This window comes from Erpetoichthys calabaricus, chromosome 3, assembly GCF_900747795.2.
Source record: "Erpetoichthys calabaricus chromosome 3, fErpCal1.3, whole genome shotgun sequence".
NCBI lineage: Eukaryota > Metazoa > Chordata > Cladistia > Polypteriformes > Polypteridae > Erpetoichthys > Erpetoichthys calabaricus.
In genome coordinates, this window is record NC_041396.2 from 20,736,072 (window position 1) to 20,761,236 (window position 25,165).

Here is a 25,165-nt window from a genome sequence, read left to right on the forward strand (position 1 = left end):
TTTGAAATTAACTGCAAAGAAACCACTTTCTCCATAATTTTGAAACAGAAATGGGAGCTTAGAAATAAGCCTATAGTTTTGAAAGAGCTGTAGGATCAAGTGTGGGCTTTTTGTGACGTGAAATTTTGCATACGACTTGATAAATATTTTGTATGTCTTTATTTGTAACTTAGGCAAAGCAATGTAATATTAGTTTTACATTAGTGAGAAGCATTCATGTTTACCCCTGCCTTTTAGGAATGGGTCTCTTTGAATTTTACAATAGGGTTTGGGGGGGAAGTGCCTCAAACCAGTTTGGCAAGTGTTTCTCTGCTAAAGTCTCCCTCTCAACCCACACACAAAGCCAAACTGCCAAGCTTTACCTTAACATATGGTTTGGGGGGCAGATGTGAAGATGTTCGATCCCCCCATTGGTCTGAAGTATGGCTGTTTGAAACTGGCTTGTATCAGAAGCCTTTAAGTACCATGATGTCCTATTGGCTGTAGGGGTTGGACAGGAAATCTGTAAATTTGCTCACTCCCTCACTCTCTCTCTCTCTCTCTTACCAAACTGATGAAGACCATCTCACAATATGAACTGAAAAAGACAACACAATGAAGATCACAGCTCGGCAGCCATATTGAGACAGGCATACAGTCTGTCCTGAAGAAAGCTGACCACAAAACATGCCTTAACTCAGCGTTTCTCAACCTTTAAGTATTTGCAACCCAAGTTTTCATAACAGTTTTAATCGCGCCCCCCCCCCCCCCAACGTTTTTTTGAAACCCTAATAAAATTTATTCCTATATTTTTTGCTGGCGGTACACCGCTACAAATTTGAAATTTTCCTACGAATAGAGAAATTACAGCACATATGGAAACATTCGCGCCCCCTTTTTTGTTACTTCGGGGGGGGGGGGGGGGGGGTGGAGAGCGCCCCACAGTTTGAGAACTGCTGCCTTAACCAGAGACATTTTAAGTAACTAACAAGTCTGTATCCCGCCTGAAACTACACATCACCCTTTATGAGGTTGTATGGTTACCAATATTCAAATGTACTTTGAATATTGTTATTATTTATGAATATTATCGATAATACATTGTTTAAATTGTAACTTAACTCCTGCTTGTTTTTTACTACACCTAATTGCCTGAGGTTATAGATGTAGAAGGGAAGGTGGGGAGAAGTTATATGGTACAATACCTTATAAACAGTGGTAAGTCTGGGAGATTTGAGGCATTCTGACAAAGGCTACATACAGTGCATCCGGAAAGTATTCACAGCGCTTCATCACTTTTTCCTCATTTTGTTATGTTACAGCCTTATTCCAAAATGGATTAAATTCATTTTTTTCTTTAGAATTCTACACACAACACCCCATAATGACAACGTGAAAAAGTTTACTTGAGGATTTTGCAAATTTATTAAAAATAAAAAAACTGAGAAATCCCATGTCCATAAGTAAACTTTTTTCACGTTGCCATTATGGGGTGTTGTGTGCAGAATTCTGAGGAAAAAATGAATTTAGTCCATTTTGGAATAAGGCTGTAACATAACAAAATGTGGAAAAAGTGATGCGCTGTGAATACTTTCCGGATGCACTGTACTAATAATACAAAAGGGGAAAGTAGAGTAAAATATTACTCTACCAAGACAAAACAGGGCTTCTTCAGCAAAGGCTGAACAATTGCATGTTCAAAGTTGTCTGGCATTATACCGGATTTTAGACACGTAAGACTTACCACGTAAGACTCTGCCACTAAGCTGCCACTGCATGTTTTGTGGACTCCCACATACTATGGTCTCATCTGTCAGTTGCCTTTCTGTAAGAACAGTTTAGCGGCTGCAGAATGCAACACGTGCATGTTAGGGTCAGATTCTGTGCAGCACCTCACCAGATTTTCTTTTGTCACTTAAAGAAGTGACCTTTAAGTCCTGTTCACATTCTCTACATACATCTTTTTTGGGTTCCTTCACTGTGTTTGTTGTTGTTTTTTTTAATCTTCACTTTGCTTTCTTAGTTTCTTCAAGTTTCTTTAGACGGCTTAAACACCTTACATGGAAAATACGGTTCAGTGTGTGCCTTTGCTTGCTGACCTTTGCCTTGTTAATGCAGAGCTCTGATTTTATATTTGTCTAATTGTGTTGGCTTAACCTTTTTCATACATATTTGTGGTTATTGTCCAATAGATTAATTTGTTTGTAAAAAAAAGGACCACCGGCACACTTGGTATCGGCGTCCCCCCTGCCGGTGTGATGTTGGTGGGATTTAACGAATACATGGAGTGGCTGGGGTACATCAAGGAAAGGACTGGCTGTTGTAGCCATCACACAGAGTATCAGCAGGTTTTGGAAAACACAAGATAGCCTTGCTACATTTTATGGTTTATTTTTATTTATTCTAATGTTATATAGTGGTTTCACTAGTCAGTAAACTTTGCAGAGATCACTGGCTTTAAAAACTGGCTTTTCTTGGACGGCCTAAACCTTTTGTACAAGAATTGGTCATTTGTTCCTTATTCCCATGACCCTGGTTTTTAGTGAACCTGCCTCAATTCAGAGATCAACTGATTGACTCACCCGGCCTTACTGATGATGAGGCCCTTATGACCGTCATGTGTTACTTTTTGATAATCTTCCTTGCCTTTATTTATTTAAACTGGTCATCTGATTCACTGATTCATAACATTTATTTGATTCAGTGGTGCTGTTTGGTTTAAATGACAAGCAAAGGGCCCACGCCATGAGACACAAATCTTTATAATAAGTTTGCTCCTAATTACTGAAACTTTTCATTCAATCTGTAAATTTCTTTTGTTTCATCTGGTAAAACATGTTCTTCAGATATTTTCCATTTGATTTATTTATTATCTTGAAGTGCAATTAGATCATTAAACAAAATGTCATTTGAACCCAGCAGTAGCACTAATTTGTTGGTGGCGTACTTCAATAAAATCGTACTCTTTGGAGAAAGGTGCCATGAATGTACAAAGCCATAAACCTTGCATGTGTCGCTTCCCGTAAGAATTACAGAAATTTTTTGGATATTAACCCCATCTGTAAGAAATGTAAGAACAAGTTTTGTTTATACCAGCATTTTACAGTAAATGTTCATTTAAAGAAATATAACTGAATATGAAAATGTTCTAGCACCATAGATTTATAATATGGAATATGGTTTGGATTTGCATGTTAACATAACATTCTTAAAAACCCACTTAATCCGCATCAGGGACATAGGGAGGCCATGCCAATCTTGGCAACACTGGGCAGAACATAGGAAAAAAGCACTGGACATGTGCACTGTATATATTGTTAAAAGAGAAAACAAATAGAAATAAAAAGGGTTGGGTCCCAGGTCAGTAATGTCCAATTTAATGCCAATTTGATGATCAAGAGATGAACAGTTAGGTGCACTTGGGCATCACAGAATGCTGCCACACGAATTTTTGTTCCATTGGTCCAGTCAGACAGCTGTTGTCCACTCCAGAAGTTTTCAAATATAGTAACAGTATATGGTGTGTGTGTATACATCTATTAGATTAGGTAGATTTGAGAATGTTGTGTATATATATATTTGTATATATACTGTATACATAGGAAAAAAGTTTAAAAGTTATTTTCATACTGAAATGAAAAGAAGGTTAAAGACACAACATTTCTGCTGTATACGTAGCCGTCATCAGCTGCAAGGCTATAACACCAAAATGTATCTCTAACTCTGTTTCCTTTTCATATATGAAAAGGTTATTTACATGAAAATAACCTTTACAATCTCTTCCTACTGTGTATGTTGTGACAGATTGAGATCCTCTCGACCCCTTGAACCCTCTGACCACTCTTCAGACACCAGGTAAAAGTCCAATAATTATTTATTTGGACAATATTAAAGTGCACAAAGCACCTACACTCCACAATACTCATATAATAAACCAATAATCAATATAATAACCAATCAATACAATCCTCCACTCCCAGACGCGTTGCCACCCTTCCACCCAGCTCAGCTCAGCGTCTGGGATTTCCCATCGTCCTTTTATAGTCCTTGACCCGGAACTGTTTCGCCTACTCTGTCCACATGACATGGGACACTTCCAGGTCAGTTAAAAATCCTTTTTCTTCACCCCGGAAGCACCTCATTCCTTGTGTCGCTGTGATTAAGACGCACTTCCGGGTTATGGTGCAAATAACAATCCCTGGGCCTCCCTGCAGCGACTCCTGGTGGCCCCCGTGGTATCCAGCAGGGCTGTACTTTAAAAGTCCACTGTCCATAATGCTGCAAGGAGGGCTTCATCTGGCAGCCTGGGGGTATTGGTCGGGATAAATAGCCGGCCATATCTCACAATGTATATACAGTATGTGTATATACTATGTGTCTGTGTGTTTGTGTGTGTGTGTGTCACGTACTCTTTGCATTTATTTGACAGTAAACTATTTCAACCATTCTATGATCTGCTCCTCACAAACTGAGCGCACCGTGGCGGATGTTAGCAGATTGCTGGCCAACCACAAGCGTTACCTGGTAGGTAACCACCCATACAATCAGATTGTGACACAGACTTCGAATGCCGTGAATATATATATATATATATATATATATATATATATATAGGCAGGTGTGAAAAAATGCTGTAAACAAAGAATGCTTTCAGAAATATAAATAATGATTGTTTATTGTTATCAATTTACAAAATGCAAAGTGAGCAAACAAAAGAAAAAATCTAAATCAAATCAATATTTGGTGTTACTACCTTTTGCCTTCAAACCAGCATCAGTTCTTATAGGTCCACTTGCACAAAGTCAGGGATTTTGTAGGATTCTAGTCAGGTGTTTGATCAACCAATTCTACCAAACAGGTGCTAATGATCATCAATGTCACACGTAGGTTGAAACACAGTCATTAACTGAAACAGAAACAGCTGTGTAGGAGGCTTAAAACTGGGTGAGGAACAGCCAAACTCTGCTACCAAGGTGAGGTTGTGGAAGACAGTTTCATGTCATGGAAAGATTGAGCACAGCAACAAGACACAAGGTAGTTCTACTGCATCAGCAAGGTCTCTCCCAGACAAAGATTTCAAAGCAGACCGGGGTTTCAAGATGTGCTGTTCAAGCTCTTTTGAAGAAGCACAAAGAAACGGGCAACGTTGAGGATTGTAGATGCAGTGGTCTAACTGGAAACTTAGTGCAGCAGATGAAAGACACATCAAGCTTATTACCTTTCGAAATTGGAAGATGTCCAGCAGTGCCATCAGCTCAGAACTGGCAGAAACCAGTGGGACCCAGGTACACCCATCTACTGTCTGGAGAAGTCTGGCCAGAAGTGGTCTTCATGGAAGAGTTGCAGCCAAAAAGCCATACCTCCGACGTGGAAACCAGGCCAAGCAACTCAAGTATGCACGAAAACATAGGAACTGGGGTGCAGAAAAATGGCAGCAGGTGCTCCGGACTGATGAGTCAAAATTTGAAATATTTGGCTGTAGCAGAAGGCAGTTTGTTCGTCGAAGGGCTGGAAAGCGGTATAATAATGAGTGTCTGCAGGCAACAGTGAAGCATGGTGGAGGTTCCTTGAACGTTTGGGGCTGCAAATGGAGTTGGAGATTTGGTCAGGATTAATGGTGTTCTCAATGCTGAGAAATACAGGCAGATACTTATCCATCATGCAGTACCATCAGGGAGGTGTATGATTGGCCCCAAATTTATTCTGCAGCAGGACAACGACCCCAAACATACAGCCAAAGTCATTAAGAACTATCTTCAGCGTAAAGAAGAACAACAAGTCCTGGAAGTGATGGTATGGCCCCCACAGAGCCCTGATCTCAACATCATCGAGTGTGTCTGGGATTACATGAAGAGACAGAAGGATGTGAGGAAGCCTACATCCACAGAAGATCTGGAGTTAGTTCTCCAAGATGTTTGGAACAACCTACCAGCCTTCAAAAACTGTGTGCAAGTGTACCTAGAAGAACTGATGCTGTTTTGAAGGCAAAGGGTGGTCACACCAAATATTGATTTGATTTAGATTTCTCTTTTGTTCATTCACTGCATTTTGTTGATTGATGAAAATAAATGATTAACACTTCCATTTTTGAAAGCATTCTTTGTTTACAGCATTTTTTCACACCTGCCTAAAACTTTTGCATGGTACTGTATATATATATAAATAAATCAAATATAATAAAAATAATAACAGTGCAAGATTAATAAAAATAATACATTGTTAATACATTTTATTTATTTGCACCTTTCAGGGTTTTGGGGCACCCTGCGGCTAACCCATATAATTCCAAGCAATAAATGTAAAAAAAATTGTTTTATAATACAGTACCAAGTTGACCCAACTTCTGTCTTAGGCAGACTGATTCCTAATTTAAGGCATCCTGGGAAGAGGAGGCTGGTCCATGTGGACGAACCCCAGAGGTGATGCCAGTTGTAACAGTGTCAGTCATCCTTTAATAATAATAATAATTCTTTGCATTCTAATACTCCCAGTATCTGGGATGACTTTCCATGGACAGGAGAGAAAAGCCAAGCAAAATGACACCTTTTATTGGCTAACTAAAAACATGGACAGGAGAACAACTTTGAAGTAGAGCAGTGGTTACCAAGTGCCATGAAAGATGCTTATCCATTGTTCAGATAGCAGCCTGTAAATGTTCAGATAAGTATAGGGTGGTCCAGATCTAACTATGCAACTTTTAATGCAATGCAATACAATAATTGCATAATTAATTGCACCCTGTATAGTAGTGACTTCTTTGAACTAAATGCTGTGTAAGTTAGAGATGACTACAATAAATTGTTATCAAGAGAGCAGATATGAAGAGCATCTCAGTCTTCCGATGTCTCCTATTAAGGTGCTGTATTTTGAAGGAATGATGTAACATCATGTTGTTGGTAAACTGACAAAAGTTAATGCTGAGTGCAACACAGAGCAAAGCACACTGCTAGGAGTTTAAAAACAGGCTAATGAAGCAGGACAATTTATTTTCTTTACCTTCTGCTTTCTCCCATAGTCTTAGAGTATACATATTTGTGGCCTAAATATTTAATGCCATGTGCCCCACTGCTTTAGATCTTTGCCAAGTCATCCTGTTAGTTTGTGGCCTTTTATAATTATATCTAACTTTTTTTTTTAAAAAAAGGATTTGTTAAATAGGGCGGCACGGTGGCGCAGTGGGTAGCGCTGCTGCCTCGCAGTTGGGTGATCTGGGGACATGGGTTCGCTTCCCAGGTCCTCCCTGCGTGGAGTTTGCATGTTCTCCCCGTGTCTGCGTGGGTTTCCTCCGGGCGCTCCGGTTTCCTCCCACAGTCCAAAGACATGCAGGTTAGGTGGATTGGCGATTCTAAATTGGCCCTAATGTGTGTTTGGTGTGTGGGTGTGTTTGTGTGTGTCCTGCGGTGGGTTGGCACCCTGCCCAGGATTGTTTCCTGCCTTGTGCCCTGTGTTGGCTGGGATTGGCTCCAGCAGACCCCCGTGACCCTGTGTTCGGATTCAGCGGGTTGGAAAATGGATGGATGGATGGATTTGTTAAATATATATGGATTTTTTTAAAAGGTAAGCACTCAGGTGTTTTAAGAAGAGCAGACTTGAAGCCACAAAGAGTGCTGGGGAACCAGCGGGCTCCCATTTAGTCCGGGGAGTTTGTTGGGGAAAGTGGCCAAAAATAAAATGGCACACAAGGGTGCTAAAATAGTGAAAATAAAGAAGTGCTTCTGAGTGGTCCATCTCAGTCACTGGTAGTCATCCAACTGACTGCCTCCTTTCAGTTCCTGGTAGTTTTATGAACACTAATTCTCAAAAAAGGGCAGGTCCTAAAGACATTGACCTGGAAGTGACATCACTTGTCTTCCAGTCGACATTCCCGTGAACTGTGGGTGGAAAGGGCGTCTACGTTAACCAGGGTGCCCCGTCTCGACCCAAGTTGGTATTGATTACTTGCTTAGAGCCTTGAGGATACCTTAATCTGGCACGTGCCAGAAAGTGTGTAAGTGTAGATTTATCCATCCATCTATCCATCCATTAATCCATCATCCAACCTGCTATATCCTAACTACAGGGTCACGGGGGTCTGCTGGAGTCATTCCCAGCCAACAAAGGGCACAAGGCAGGAAACAAACTCTGGGGAGGGCACCAGCCCACCCCAGGGCGCACACACACACACACACACACACACCAAGCACACACTAGGGACAATTTAAAATCACCAATGCACCTAACCAGCATGTCTTTAAACTGTGGGAGGAAACCGGAGCACCATGTGTAGAATTATCAAGAAGTTAAATCAAATGAACTTTCTTTACACCTTTTTACTTACTAGAGCATTTAATTGAAAGTCTGGGTATGCATTTTGGGTGACATACTTTCTTCAGTACTTGTACTTTAATGAATTTGACAACTATTGGTCAACTGAGGCTCCATCTGATATTACTTTCTTTTTGACCTGATCCCATCCATGTTTTCAACTTTGCCCCCCTGGACCTCCTTTTTCCACAGGTTGTTTAAACCCCCCTTTTTGGCTTTTGGCCTCACCTTCTATGACGGTACTTTGCTGGTACCTGCTTTCCACCATCTTCATGCTTTATGGCTTTCTTGCAGGTGCTGGAGCTTTGTCGTCCTGTAGACTCACGGCTGGAACACGTGGACTTTCAAAGTCTGTTTCAGTGCCTGGATGTCAGTCGGCTTCTGCAGGTGTTTGCCTCGCTGCTTCTAGAAAGGAGGGTCATCTTCATTGCTGACAAGCTCAGGTAATGTTCTCACCATAGAGTAACAGGGCCCTATGTTTTGTCATTTGCCAGAATTCTCCAAATGTTCAGAATCCTGATGAATACCATGAATACAAAGCTGTGTAGGTTAATAATGGCTAGAATAAATGGTTATCATACAGTGGAGTAAATGCAAATAGCGCCTCGGCCTTAAAGTTTCTCCTACAATGGGTACCATATATTGAGGGAATGATGCAACATCATTAACTAGTAAATGGCCAAAAGTTAATGTGTGCAACTCAGCACAAAGAATACAGATGTCCTGACTTTGCAGAAAAACAGATCACTAATTTCTTGAGTTAAACCTGGAGACACATGGAAAAGGTAAAAACAAACAAAAAATAAAATAAAACAAAGTGACCAAAACCCAGACAAGAGACAAAATCAGAGTCAAAGTTCAGGCAAGACATGAAGAGAGTTCACAAAGAGAATGCAGTTAAGGTTTTGAATGATTTTATCCACAGATTGGGTAAAACTGACCTTTATCCCTTCTTCCGATGAACTCCGGGTCATGACCCCAGAGACCACACCCCTAGAAACGTGAGATGCAACCCTAACTACGGTATAGAAAATATCTTCCATTATAGGGAAAGGCAATAAGCGCCCAAAAGTCAGCCCTGATCATGACAACAGAAAGGATTTTGAAAAAGATTGAACTAACTAATCAGGAGCAATTTCTTTACCTTCTGCTTTCTTCTGTAGTCTCAAAATACAATCACAGTAATTGTGACCCAGAAACAAAACTAGAACTTTAGAGTCTAGACTTAAAACAAACGGGAGAGACAGACAAGCAATTCTTGATCCGCCAACCTGTTGGTGTGCCCACTTATTTTTGGCTACAGTGTCATGTTCTGGCAGCATCAGATGGAATGGAGGATACAGTTCATGGCAAAACACAGAGCAAATACACCTTCATGGCTGGCCAGCTTTAGAGTTTTGTCAGTACGGTTGTAAGTAGAAGACTTAAAAGGAGAGCCTCCAATTTCCCATAGACATTAAGATTCTTAAGAACCAATCCCAGATCCCTGACGCTGTGAGGCATCAGCATTAACTACCATGACATCAAACAGGTAATGCACTCTCAGCATGTGTGGCAAGGCGTGTTAGGGGTCCATGGCAGTGTGCAAGTTTTATTAAAAACAGTGTGCTCGGGATCCTGGCAGGTGTAGGTACACACAGTAGCATGGCTGAGCGGTCCCAAGGTGCTGATGGGGTAATTGGCAGAGCCCACATTTACTTGAAGACATGCTCAGGAAGAAAATAACCAAACAGGAAGAAAAGATAGAGAAACAAACAAGAAAGCGACTGGGAGTTTAAAGGAAAAGAAGAGAGGAAAAATAAGAAAGCATTGTGCCATTACATGGAAGAGGCAGGCGGTTGGGAAGCGGCCTCGAAAGGGGAGAGCGGACAGCGCTCATGGGGCAGGGTCCCTCCTGTTGAGCACCCAAGGAGCTGGAGGAACCAGGTGGGCTCCCGCTGAAGGCCAAGGGATGGCAGCTAGAGACAGGAGCAGGGCTCATGGGGTCCTTGTGGACACCAAGGGTTTGTCTGAGGATGTCTCCTCTTGCTGCATTGACCTTAAATTGCAAGCAGAGGAGATGTCAAAAAGAAGCACAGAGGCTCAGGAATGATTTTAACACTAGAATTACCAGAGCCAACAAGAAAACTCGTAAATCCGACTTCTCACTCTATACAACTCTAAGCAACTGATATGCAGGTAAACAGACTTGAGCTGAGAAAACTGTGCGGCGGGTGGAGGGATGTGATAGCAGGCTGCTTGTCTTTATCGACACATTTACAGGACAAAAGACGCTGATGGAGAGGTGCGAACAGATTTAAGGTGGGCTGGATTTACAGGTTTTCTCGTAGGCTCTGGTAATTCTAGTGTTAAAGTGTCTGATCCTGAAAGTTTTCAACTTCCGTTTTGATGGATTATTTATGTTGAAGTTTAAACCTTTTTATTATGGATTATTTATTTCATTTGAAAGACGGCACTGCACTTTCTGTGTGAAATAAAAGCAAAAAGCACTTTTGCCACCATCACTTGCTACGTGTACACTACTGAAAAGTTTTAGGTAAGCAGTAAACTGCAAGAGGTTTAAATGGGAAGTTTAGGTTAGCAAACACTGAAAGAAATTTCAGAATTTTACAAAAGGGCCTTCTTCAGGGAACAACTATTAGGTTGCAATTAAAGTAAATGAAGCCTTGCAAGTTGAAGCAAACAATTTGCACAGATGTCCCAAATAAAATACTGGAAATTATACAGTAAAATCAAGCCCCGACCTATCCGCGGGAGAACTTAAACGTGAGTATATACGGTAATAGGTTAAAATCTGCAGATGTTCTGCAGCAATTAAAGCAAATGAAGCCTTGCAAGTTGAAGTCAACAATTTTCTCAGGTGTCCCAACTTCTGTTGATTACTTAAAAACCCTCCGTGTGTCTTAAAGCAGAGTTGGGACAGACTGTGTTACTACACCTGCTGAAATACTGCTTGGACAATATTCCAGTGATAATGGCAAGAAAATGGCAATTAAGAAATGAAATAAGAGAGAGCGTTGTTACCCTTAGAAGTGTAGGCCTGTCATTTAGAGAAACAGCAAAAAATATCAATGTGTCAGGAAGTCCATTGGTGTCCTACACAATCCAGAGGCAATTGGAAACTGGAAAAAACTGATAGGAGGAGATCTGGCAGACCCAAAGTTACAAGCCAATCAGAAGACAAGTTTCTGAGGGTCTCCGGCTTGTGTGATCACCAGCACCTCACAGAACAACAGTTTGTACTGTGAAGAGGAGACTTGGTGCTGCAGGTTTGACTGGGCGAGTGGCAGGAAGATAGTCTTTCCATAAAGGACAAAACAGGGCCTTGAAATATCAGCTGTGGACTACTGCAGACTGGGCGAAAGTTTTATGGACCAATGAATCCAAATTTGAAATCTTCACTTCATCACACAGGGTGTTTCTGTGCCATCGAGTTGGTGAATGGATGGCACCTCAGTGTGTGACACCAACTGTCAAACATGGAGGAGGATGTGTGATGGTCTCGGGTTCTTTTGGTGACTTGCACAGTTTGGATGTTATTTCAGTAAAAGGTGCAGACTACTTTAATGAATCAAAAATTTGAATAAAAATTTCTATTCTTAATCATCCATTCATCCATTTTCCAACCCGCTGAATCCAAACACAGGGTCACGGGGGTCTGCTGGAGCCAATCCCAGCCAACACAGGGCACAAGGCAGGAAACAATCCTGGGCAGGGTGCCAACCCACCGCAGGACACACACAAACACACCCACACACCAAGCACACACTAGGGCCAATTTAGAATCGCCAATCCACCTAACCTGCATGTCTTTGGACTGTGGGAGGAAACCGGAGCGCCCGGAGGAAACCCACGCAGACACAGGGAGAACATGCAAACTCCACGCAGAGAGGACCCGGGAAGCGAACCCAGGTCCCCAGATCACCCAACTGCGAGGCAGCAGCGCTACCCACTGCACCACCGTGCCGCCCTATTCTTAATCATTCCTTGACTTATTTTTTATATTTTTTCATTGTTTATTTGTTCTATGCCTTGATTTCAATAATCATAAGTCATTAAGTTGCATGCAATTCCATAAACACTAAAAAAACTGAGGTGTTGTAAAATGTTTGACCGGTAATCTATGTGTCCTCATTGCTCAGTCCATCCCTGGCCCATGACAATCGATGTTCCAGGAGTTTGTGAGCGGTAGCCAACCCGGATACAGCAAATCTCTAGAAGGAATCACGTTGCTCACAGGTCACTTTCTGTAAGCTTGCCCCCCAGGGTGCAGAGATCTGTTAACACCACTGGCGAGTGTTTGAAGTTCAATTTGTTAATTTGTCAGGGTATTCCATATCTTCCCTGATTTGTTTCTTCTGTCCTCCCTCCGATGACCTTACTTTTATTCTATGTTAATTTCCATCCATCCATCCATTTTCCAACCCGCTGAATCCGAACACAGGGTCACGGGGGTCTGCTGGAGCCAATCCCAGCCAACACAGGGCACAAGGCAGGAACCAATCCCGGGCAGGGTGCCAACCCACCGCAGGACACACACAAACACACCCACACACCAAGCACACACTAGGGCCAATTTAGAATCGCCAATCCACCTAACCTGCATGTCTTTGGACTGTGGGAAGAAACCCACGCAGACACGGGGAGAACATGCAAACTCCACGCAGGGAGGACCCGGGAAGCGAACCCGGGTCCCCAGGTCACCCAACTGCGAGGCAGCAGCGCTACCCACTGCGCCACCGTGCCGCCCCTATGTTAATTTGTGTTCCCTAATTGTAATTCTTATTTATTTTGTCTTTTTTCTCTTTCTTCATCATGTAAAGCACTTTCAGCTACATTGTTTGTATGAAAATGTGCTGTAGAAATAAATGTTGTTGTTGTTGTTAATTTGTTCAAGTTCTGCTTGACTTTCCACAGCACCTTGTCTCGCTGCGCCCATGCAGCCATCGCCCTGCTGTACCCCTTCACCTGGCAGCACACTTACATTCCGGTGCTGCCTGCTTCCATGATCGACATCGCCTGTTCGCCCACTCCTTTCCTGATTGGCATATTGTCGTGCGCCCTGCCAGAGCTCGAGAAACTGCCCCTTGAGGAGGTGAGTTGGACATGGAGCCTCATTTATTTTCATCTGGAGGAGCAGATGCCACTACAGCAGGGGTTGGCAGAGTTTTTTTTTTTGGTTGCAAGAAAAATTGTCAATAATGACTCATACACTTGGCTGTATAAATGCTAGGTGTGCCTATGAACCCAGGCAATCTGGCACATGTGTTAAAGATAAAAATTATCTTTCAAAATAGCTGTTCCAAGAAATGGTTTAATAATAAAACTTTTTATTAAAAGATATTGAAAGCAATGCACAAACATCTATAAGAGAGTCATTTTAACATAAAGTGGTTTTGCTCTGATGTTGTTCTAGCCATGAATATGAAACTGCTGGCTTCTGGTCTAAAGCTGTTAGCATCAGCAAAGATTCTGGATGTTCCAACATTTTATTCCTTTTAAAGAATAGTTATTTTTAGTGGGCTTCTTCTTCTTTCAGCTGCTCCCTTTAAGGGTTGCCACAGCGGATGATCTTGTTCCATATCTTCCTGTCCTCTACATCTTGTTCTGTTACACCCATCACCTGCATGTCCTCTCTGACCACATCCATAAACCTTCTCTTAGGCCTTCCTCTTTTTCTCTTTCGTGGCAGCTCTATCCTTAGCATCCTTCTCCCAATATACCCAGCATCTCTCCTCTGCACATGTCCAGACCAACGCAATCTCGCCTCTCTGACTTTGTCTCCCAACCGTCCAACTTGAGCTGACCCTCTAATGTCCTCATTTCTAATCCTGTCCATCCTCATCACACCCAATGAAAATCTTAGCATCTTTAACTCTGCCACCTCCAGCTCTGTCTCCTGCTTTCTGGTCAGTGCCACCATCTCCAGCCCATATAACATAGCTGGTCTCACTACCGTCTTGTAGACCTTCCCTTTCACTCTTGCTGATACCTGTCTGTCACAAATCACTCCTGACACTCACCATACTACATGAAAACACCTGTTCACCTTAGTACGTGCTACCAAAAAATGATGCCATGCCTAGGTCTGGAAATAAGTCCTGAATTACGTTCTGTTTGTAGAATCAAGCAAAATAACTTTGCTAAACTTATTTTTAAGTTCAATAATGATTTAGATAGGAATATAAGTAACAAGCTGGTTAAGTTTGCAGATGATACCAATTATGGATTAGCAGATAATTTGCAATCCGTTATATCATCACAGAAGGACTTGGATAGCATACAGGCCTCAGGAGATTTGTGGCAGATGAAATGTAATGTCAGTAAATGTAAAGTATTACACACAGGAAGTAAAAATGTGAGATTTGAATACACAACGGGTGGTCTGAAAATCAAGAGTAGACCTTATGAGAAGGATTTAGGAGACATAGTGGACTCTAAGCTATCGACTTCCCGGCAGTGTTCAGAAGCCATTAAGAAGGCTAACAGAATGTCAGGTTATATAGCGCCATGATGTGTGGAGTACAAGTCCCAGGAGGTTCTGCTCAGTCTTTATAACACACTGGTGAGGCCTCATCTGGAGTACTGGGTGCAGGTTTGGTCTCCAGGCTACAAAAAAGGACATAGCAGCACTAGAAAAGGTCCAGAGAAGAGCGACTGGGTTGATTAGAGGACTACATGGGATGAGGTATGAGGAAAGATTAAAAGAGCTGAGCCTTTACAGTTTAAGCAAAAGAAGATTAAGAAGAAATGAAGTGTTTAAAATGATGAAGGGAATAAGTTCAGTGGATCGAGACTGTTATTTTAAAATGAGTTATTGAGAACACGGGGACACAGTTGGAATTTTGTTCAAGGTAAATTTTACACAAACATTAGGAAGTTTTTCTTCACACAGAGAACCACAGACACCTGGAATAAGAGACCAAGTAATGTGGTAGACAGTAAGACTTTAGGGACTTTCAAAACTCGACTCGATGTTATTTTGGAAGAATTAAGTGGACAGGACTGGCGAGCTTTGTTGGGCTGAATGGCCTGTTCTTGACTAAATTGTTCTAATGTTCTATGAAAAGATGACTTCAGATTTGGAGTGAATTAGTTCCTAACCACTTACAATTCACTTCTTTTTGTTACCCTGATATCCAACTTTTGAATTATTGCACCAAGTGTGTCACACCTACACAAGTGGACTTTTTCCTCAGATACTTGCTTAAAATTATAAAGGGAATTAGTCCTGTGGATCAAGATGGTTATTTTAAAATGAGTTCATCAAGAACATGGGGACACAGTTGGAAACTTATGAAGGGTCAATTTCGCACAAACATTAGGAAGTTTTTCTTTACACAAAGAACAATAGACATTTTGAATAAGCTACCAAGTAGTGTGGTAGACAGTAAGACTTTAGGGACTTTCAAAACTCGACTTGATGTTTTTTTTGGAAGAAATAAGTGGACAGGACTGGCGAGCTTTGTTGGGCTGAATGTCCTGTTCTCATCTGGATTGTTCTAATTACACTGGAGCTTATTTACTTCCAGCTGTAAAACATTTGAAATACTGTCTTCATTAAAGGAATAAGCCATTTGAAATTTGACTTCCTGTAACACTTGTTCCCCAGCTGTTCCCAAGTTTTAATGTCCATTGACTGTGCCACTAAAAAAGCAGATTTGGGAAATATATAATATGGAGGGACAATTTAATTGTATTTATTGTGGGCATGCAGTGTGGTGTAGTGGTTAAGGCTTAGGACTTCAAATCCCAAGGTTGTGGGTTCAAGTCCTGCTACTGACACTGTGTGAACCCGAGCAAGTCACTTGACCTGCCTGTGCTCCACTTGGAAAAATCAAAAGAAACATATCCACTTGTATCCTAAATGTTGTAAGTCGACACAGATAAAAGAGTCAGCCTAATAATAATGGTATTCTCTGCAAACTTAACCAGCTTGTTATTTATATTCCTGTGGAAATCATATATATATATATATATTAAAAATAGCAGTGCACTGACCCCTGAGGGACACCACTCACCAGTTTCAGATCAGGATACTCACACCATTTTTTGACAACAAAGATGTTATTCAGAGAATAGCAGCACGGCTGCTTCCCTTAGCTATGGGCAGGCTGTTTCAGGGACTAAAATGGCTGTTTTCCAGGAAATGTCCGCTCCAGAGGGTGAGAGGGTCATGACTGTCATTAGACTGGCAGCCTGCATACTTGACCCTCTTCCTTCCTCCATAGTTAAAGTGTGAATTCCTCATGTTAGATAGATAGATAGATACACGGAGCTGCTGAAAAGGCTGCCACCGTTGCCTGATATCACTAAATATTTAGAACCAATGGGTATACCCTTCAGTTAAAAATAACTCAAATATTAATGTACATTTAAAGTTACCCTAACACAGGGGTGCCCACACTTTTTTGGCTTGCGAGCTACTCTTAAAATGACCAGGTCGAAATGATCTACCTACATTAAAAATGATATATCATTTTATACTGAGTATATATATATATATATATATATATAGATATAGATATAGATATAGATAGATATATATATATATACTGAGTATACTTTATACATAAAATATATGTTGTCGTATCTTGCATAACTGAATAACCCTTATGGCACAATAACAATTCAATACATTTATGGTCACTACAGAATTTGGATTTAATAATCTTCATGTGGGAAAAGGCTGACTTGCATAAATAAGTAGAGCCGAATAATGCAGTCAAGGAGGTAGCACATTTCCTCATGTTTGGGTACTTTTCCTCTGTGAGTAAGTTCCAAAACTGATTATATATATATAGATATAGATTGTAAAAGAAAGACAAGAAGCACATAAAGGTTTGGGGTTTTCCGGCCCCGTATACTGTAGAGAGTCAAAATTAGCTGTCATACAAATACAGACAATGTCGTAACACCCTCCGCTGGCATGACGGATGGGGGAACATTTAAGCAGAGGGACCGGAAATGGAAGCATGGGAAAACCTAGGTGGTTAGTGGGACTGTTGATGTCATCGGGGTGAGACAGAGGGAAGGCGGAAGTTATGTGTTGTTTTCTCCGTGATTAGGAGGACTCATGGCGGCGGTGCGTCTTTCTTCCTGTAGAGAGAGAGGTTAGTACCCCGCCATTCCTGTCTGGCATACGATGTCGTGTTATCTTTTGGATCGTTCCGCGGCTCCCTAATCGTGCATGCGTGCGTGCCATGACCCCCCCCTTCAGCCCAGACCCATCGGGTCGGGCGGACCGAACCGAGAGGTCGTGGACCCGGGAGAGGGCATCAGCATTGGCCTGAAGGGGACCTCGGCGATAAATGATGGTAAACTTATAGGGCTGCAGGTCCAAAAACCACCTGGTGACTGGGGGGTTCGACTCCTTGTGTAGGGCCATCCACTGGAGGGCAGCATGGTCCGTTACCAGGGTGAACTCCCGTCCCAGCAGGTAGTACCGCAGATGAGTCACCGCCCACTTGATGGCCAAGGCCTCCCTCTCCACCGCCGCGTACCTGGTCTCTCGGTCCAGCAGTTTCCGGCTCAGGTATATCACGGGGTGTTCGGCACCGTCGACGCTCTGGCTCAGCACGGCACCCAGGCCTGTGTCCGAAGCGTCGGTCTGGAGTACAAAAGGCAAAGAGAAGTCAGGGGTGTGTAGTATAGGTGCCGATGTAAGGGCCTTCTTTAGGTCACTGAATGCTTGTTTTGCTTTGTTGTTCCATACCACATAGTCAGGAGCGCCCTTCTTTGTAAGATCAGTCAAGGGGGCTGCCCTTTCAGAGAAACGGGGGACAAACCGGCAGTAGTACCCCGCTAACCCTAAGAAGGCTTGCACCTGTTTCTTGGTTATCGGACGGGGCCATTCAATGATGTCTTTTATTTTTGAACATTGGGGTTTCACCTGTCCCCGACCCACTAGGTAGCCTAAATACTTGGCCTCCATCAATCCGAAGAAACATTTACGGGGATTGATGCGGAGGCCGGCTTTCGCAAGTGTGGCGAGAACAGCATACACCTGCAGTATATGTTCCTCCCAGGTGTCGGAATAGATGACGACGTCATCCAAGTAGGCGGCACAGTAGGACTGGTGGGGCCGTAGCACTCTATCTACCAGATGTTGGAAGGTTGCTGGTGCCCCGTGCAGTCCGAATGGGAGGACCTTATACTGCCAATGTCCACTAGAGGTACTAAAGGCTGTTTTCTCTTTGGCGGATGCCGTTAAGGGAATTTGCCAGTACCCTTTAGTCATATCTAAGGTGATCAAGTATTGCGCCTTACCCAGGCATTCTAACAGGTCATCCACTCTGGGCATGGGGTAGGCATCAAACTTGGAGACCTGGTTCAGACGTCTCAAGTCATTGCAAAACCTCCAGGAACCGTCTGGCTTAGAAACGAGGACAATAGGACTGGACCAGGGACTATAGCTTTCCTCAATGATGTCCATGTCTAACATCCTCTGGATTTCAAGCTCCACCTCCATCCGCTTTGCCTCCGGGAGGCGGTAGGGTCTCTCCCTGACTACCACGCCCGGCTCGGTAATGATCTCGTGCTCAATCAATGAAGTACGGCCAGGTAGCTCGCTCGCCACTTCGGGGACGGTTCGGATCGCTTGTTCCAGCTTCTGCCATTGTGATGGTGTTAGTTCTTGGCCGAGGTTAAAGGGAGTTTTCCCTGCGAAAAGGGAGAGGGATGTACCGGAGGGAGGAGCCTCGTCCCGATCTCTCCACGGCTTTAACAAGTTCACGTGATACACCCTCTCGCTTGGTCTATGATTCGGCTGTTTCACCAAATAGTCGACCAGGCCTTTACGCTCCTTTACCTCATAAGGGCCCTGCCAATGGGCCAGTAATTTGGAGTGGGATGTGGGAACGAGCACCATCACGCAGTCCCCGGGGTGGAATTCCCTGAGAACAGCGTTTCTATTATAACACCGGGCTTGCGCTGTTTGAGCACGAGTCATATGATCTCTTAGAATAGGCCGAATTTTGTTCATTCTATCACGCATTTGCGCGATATACTCCAAAATATTATTGCCAGCTTGAGCCTCCTCTTCCCAGCCTTCCTTTAGAATGTCCAAAAGCCCCCGGGGTTGGCGTCCATATAAGAGTTCAAAGGGGGAAAACCCCGTGGAGGCTTGTGGCACCTCCCGGTAAGCAAAGAGCATGAAGGGTAAAAGCTCGTCCCAGTTCCTACCGTCCACGCTGACCACCTTACGTAACATCTGTTTAAGCGTCTGATTGAATCGTTCTACTAAACCATCGGTCTGTGGGTGATAAACAGATGTTTTCAGATGTTTGATACGGAGTAACTTAGCCACCTCCCTGAACGTATCCGAAGTAAACGGAGTACCTTGGTCCATAAGGACTTCTTTAGGTATTCCTACTCTAGCAAAGAGTTTGACTAGTTCCCGTGCGATATTCTTTGACGTAGTGGAGCGTAAGGGCACCGCCTCTGGATATCGAGTCACATAATCCACCATGACCAATATATATTTCTGGCCACGGTTCAAGGGGACCAACAAGATTGATACCGATCCTATCAAAGGGCACGTCAATGATGGGAATAGGGACCAAAGGAGCACGGTCCTTCCTAGGAATCTGACGGGTCTGACACTCCGGGCAGGACTGACAGAAGTGTCGAACCTCCTTGTTTATCCCTGGCCAGTAAAACCGCAGTTTGATTCTCTCTAGCGTCTTTTTGGTTCCCAAATGGGCACCCAGGAGGTGGGAGTGTGCTAGTTCGCAGACCTCCCGCCGGAAGGTTCGCGGCACTAACAGCAACTTCCTCGCTCCGCCTTCGTGGTTCGCGACCCGATTAAAGCAGATCGTTTTCTAATACAAAGTAGGGCTCCGGTGGCAAGGAACCGTCTGACAACTGGCCATCTAGCGAAACAACTGCATTCCGGGCGAACTTCAGGGAATCATCATTCCACTGTTCTCTTTTGAATTACCCAGGGGTAACCCGGAACTGGTTAATTACTGAGTCTAAAGGATCTGCAGGAGTATGGGCGTCACGTGTTCCCTGGCTCGTGCTCGTTTCTGACCAGTCGTGTCCCAAAATGACTGGAAAAGGAGGCTCGGGCAACACTGCAACTGACAAGCGAGTCAAGGCCCCATTCCAGGATATGAAACATTTTGCGGACCTATAAGACTTGGTCTCCCCGTGTACACACGTTACATTTACATGTTGGTGTCTCCACTGTTGTGATAGAACGTAACGGCAAGCAACAATGGTTACATTACTGCCGGAATTGAACAAAGCAAGCACAGAATAACCATTTACTAACACCACTCCTGTATTAGGTATAGCCAGGGGGTTTGTCAGGACACAGTACCTCTCTGAAGTGGCCAAACTGCAGTCCATGGGCTCCTGTGGCGGTTGGTAGAGCGGGCAGGCAGGCAGCAGGTGACCGAGCTCCCCACACTTGAAACAGTGCGGTGGGTGGGTCTGTCTCTGGGTTTCCCTGGACCTTCTGCCGTGCGACGGGTGGGCTCGGGGTGGTCTTGGGGTGGCTGGTCCACCCCTGTCGGGCACCACGAGCCGGCTTTTCCTACCCCCCCGGCTCGGATGACCGATAGTTGACGCTCCAGGACCTCCAGAAGCCCCTTCATGTCACTATAGGGGTGCCTACGGACCTGCTGGGCGAGGTCGTCCGGCATCGCGTTCACCAAGCCCTCGCACGCCACCTGTTCTACAACCCGGCGTGCCTGAGGGCCATCTGGCCTTAGCCAGCGACCCATCTTGCCCCAGAACTCGAAGGCCTGGGCATGGGCAGGCTGATCCGGGTTGAACTGCCTGGACCGCCACGCATTCGCCTGCTGGTCCGTAGTTATGCGTAGCGGCCCAAGATCTCGGGCTTAAGGAGGTCATAATTTGCGGCCTCCTCCTCAGGGAGGTCGTAATAAGCCCGCTGCACGGCACCCTTCAGGTATGGGGCCAAAATGGACGCCCACTCCGCTCGCGGCCACTTGTTACGAGAGGCTGTCCTCTCAAATATGCCGAGGTACAATTCAATATCGTCCGCCTCGGTCAACGGAACCATCGGAGGAAGCGGTGGCCGAGCAGGCTCTGGTCTTACCGACTCCGTGGCTGTCAGCCTTGCCTTGGTCTCCTCCAACTCCCGTGTCGTCGCGGTGTGCACGATTTGTAGATTTTGTATTTGGGAAGCCATCCCTTTCAGCACGTCGTTTAGATCCTGCCCTTCTGTCATGTTCGGACACTTTGGATCCCACCCTTGTCGCCACTGTAAAAGAAAGACAAGAAGCACATAAAGGTTTGGGGTTTTCCGGCCCCGTATACTGTAGAGAGTCAAAATTAGCTGTCATACAAATACAGACAATGTCATAACACCCTCCGCCGGCATGACGGATGGGGGAACATTTAAGCAGAGGGACCGGAAATGGAAGCATGGGCTGATGGGAAAACCGAGGTGGATAGTGGGACTGTTGACATCATCGGGGTGAAACAGAGGGAAGGCGGAAGTAGCATGTTGTTTTCTCCGTGTTTAGGAGGACTCATGGCGGCGGTGCGTCTTTCTTCCTGTAGAGATAGAGAAAGAGAGGTTAGTACCCCGCCATTCCCGTCTGGCATACGATGTCGTGTTACCTTTTGGATTGTTCCGCGGCTCCCTAATCGTGCGTGCGTGACAAGATATATATATAGATATAGATATAGATATATAGATATATACTGTAGATATAGTAATAGAGCTGGCAGCTCAACCTGGCCGGAACTCTCCTGAGATGAAAGAATGGGGGAAGGCAGCTTTTGCAGGATCCAGCCTCCCCCAAGACGCTAAATGGCAGCTCCCCTGGGTGTATAGCGGTGCCCCAGACTCCCACGGGGCATCCTGGGACTAAGAGTTTGCTATCTCAGCCCTGCTGGGTGCCGTGGGTGCCACTAGGGGAGTCGTGTTTCCCTTATAGCCAGGAAGTACTCACAAGTCACGAGGCCGGAAGCTCTGAAGTACTTCTGGGCTGAAGAAAAAGCCAGTTGTCCATCTGACCCCGAAGTGCGAGCAAGTCACGTGGATGGAAGGACAGAAGCACTTCCTGGTCAAGGACTCTTTAAAGGACTGCTGAAAACCCAGCAGGTGAGCCGGAGTCTGCAAGGTGTAGGACAGAGCTTACTGGGAGGTGTGGAGGAGGGAAATATTATTATTAAGATTATTGTGTATTATTTGGGGCAGCACAGTGCCACAGTGGTAGCGCTGCTGCCTCGCAGTAAGGGGCCCTGGGTTTGCTTTCTGGGTCCTCCCTGCATGGAGTTTGCATGTTCTCCCCGTGTCTGTGTGGGTTTCCTTCAGGTGCTCCGGTTTCCAGTTAGGTGCATTGGCAATCCTAAATTGTCCCTAGTGTGTGCTTGGTGTGTAGGTGTGTGTGTGTGTGTGTGTGCGCCCTGTGGTGAGGTGGAACCCTGCCTGGGGTTTGTTTCCTGCCTTGTGCCCTGTGTTGGCTGGGATTTGCTCCAGCAGACCCCCGTGACCCTGTAGTTAGGATATAGCGGGTTGGATAATGGATGGATGGACATATTATTTGATTACTTGCCTGTGTTATTGTGTCTGTGGTGCTTGGGGACTATTTGAAAAAGAAAAAAAATTAAAAACACTTCTTTGTGTGTCTGTCTAACCCTAACATCCACTATATATATTTGAGTGTTTCTTAGTTCTTGCTTTGTGGAGCACTACATAGACAGATGATATCGAGGTCTTTCTTCATTTTCATTAATTGTATTTTTTTCTTGTCTCTCCTATCAGGTGCTGATTGTCCATCTCGATGAAGGTCATTTTATTCAGCAGGTGAGCTGCGTGCTCCATTTACCTCACTACATTCATTTTATTTTTATTCAGTTTTTCTCTTCCTGATGTTTACCATTTATTTAGTCCAGACCCAAACACTCATTAAAATTTTCTGCTGGAGTTTTTCTTTTTTATTTAGTACCCCCTCCTAAACAGTCCACTTAGACCCATCACCAGCTCCTTTCTGGAACATTTGACTCCTCTTAGGGCCTTGCTGAGCTCTGTTGCCCACCTTCTGCCTGTCAGTTTACAGTAATCCCTCCTCCATCACGGGGGTTGCGTTCCAGAGCCACCCGCGAAATAAGAAAATCCGCGAAGTAGAAACCATATGTTTATATGGTTATTTTTATATTGTCATGCTTGGGTCACAGATTTGCGCAGAAACACAAGAAGTTGTAGAGAGACAGGAACGTTATTCAAACACTGCAAACAAACATTTGTCTCTTTTTCAAAAGTTTAAACTGTGCTCCATGACAAGACAGAGATGACAGTTCAGTCTCACAATTAAAAGAATGCAAACATATCTTCCTCTTCAAAGGAGTGCGTGTCAGGAGCAGAGAATGTCACATAGATAGAGAAAACAATCTCTAGCAAACAAATCAATAGGGCTGTTTGGCTTTTAAGTATGCGAAGCACCGCGGCACAAAGCTGTTGAAGGCGGCAGCTCACACCCCCTCCGTCAGGAGCAGACAAAGTGAGACAGAGTTTGTTTTTCAGTCAAAAATCAATACGTGCCCTTTGAGCTTTTAAGTATGCGAAGCACCGTGCAGCATGTCGTTTCAGGAAGCAGCTGCACAATAGATAGCAACGTGAAGATAATCTTTCAGCATTTTTAAACGAGCGTCCGTATCGTCTAGGTGTGCGAACAGCCCCCCTGCTCACACCCCCTACGTCAGGATCAGAGAAAGTCAGCGCAAGAGAGACAGAGAAAAGTAAGTTGGGTAGCTTCTCAGCCATCTGCCAATAGCGTCCCTTGTATGAAATCAACTGGGCAAACCAACTGAGGAAGCATGTACCAGAAATTAAAAGACCCATTGTCCGCAGAAATCCTCGAACCAGCAAAAAATCCGCGATATATATTTAAATATGCTTACATATAAAATCCGCGATAGAGTGAAGCCGCGAAAGGCGAAGCGCGATATAGCGAGGGATCACTGTATTTCTTCAATTCATAAGTGATTTATTGACAATAGCACTGCAGGATACACAAGTTCAAAAAAGATGTCACCCGTGTGTACCATAAACATGTATTGCTGCTTTTATGCTCTGCCATCACAAAGGAGGAACACACGCCCTGTGAGAATTAAAACTGCTGAATATTTCACCTGGAAAATGTAAACCCTCATCTCTTCGAAGTGTGTATAACCCCTGAGGACTGTTATCTTCAGCCGCCGTACTCTCTTCACTGGTATTTTTTGACTTCGCAGATAGCAATGTACATTTTTTGTTTTGGTTAATTGCTTCCCTATGTGCCCTACCGGTCAAAAGATTTAAAGCACCTCAGTTTTTGCAGCTTTTCTTCAATGTAATCAGTTGAAATGCAGTGAATGTGTCACAAGCCGTCTAATAAAACAGATGGCCTGCTAGTAGTTTGGGACCGACCAGGACTGAGGGGGTAATAAGAGAGGCACGAGAGAGGCAGATGTTCAAAAGGTAATTTTAATTTTGATGAAAAGAAAAAAAAAAGATGCAAAAATGTATAAATAATCCAGTGACACGGCAAAATCAAATCATGAAGAAGGGGAAAAGAAAAGAAGAAGAAAAAAAAATAGGACAAAAAAAAAATAAAAATTGTAAAACACAAAGGCTCTTACCCTAATATATATATTCAATTCCAGTCCATGCAAGGGCATCAGCAGCCTTAAAATAATACAAAACTGGACTCTGTGTCAGTCCAGGTCCCCAGTACAACTCCTCAAAAAAAAATAATCTCAGGAGTCGTTTTTGGTCCTCAGGAGACTACCACACTCCTTTACAGCAACCAACAGCTCAGCGCTCCGGCACCTCTTAATTCTCTCCACACGATCCCCCTCATTATGGTCACAACTGTACTTATAAAGTCTTTTCCATTAGCAGGACCGGCTTACCTGATCA

General features: G+C 43.9%; 1 protein-coding gene across 2 annotated transcripts in view; it reads left to right on the forward strand.

Annotated features, from left to right (window-relative positions):
* The window catches only part of dennd2c (DENN/MADD domain containing 2C), a 218,023-nt gene that overhangs the window by 161,023 nt on the left and 31,835 nt on the right, over positions 1–25,165 (forward strand). For both annotated transcript variants that reach the window (XM_028796440.2, XM_028796441.2), the window contains exons 13-15: positions 8,578–8,726; positions 13,201–13,378; positions 23,030–23,071. In XM_028796440.2, coding sequence (XP_028652273.2) covers positions 8,578–8,726; positions 13,201–13,378; positions 23,030–23,071 — 369 coding nt within the window. The remainder of the gene's footprint in view (positions 1–8,577; positions 8,727–13,200; positions 13,379–23,029; positions 23,072–25,165) is intronic.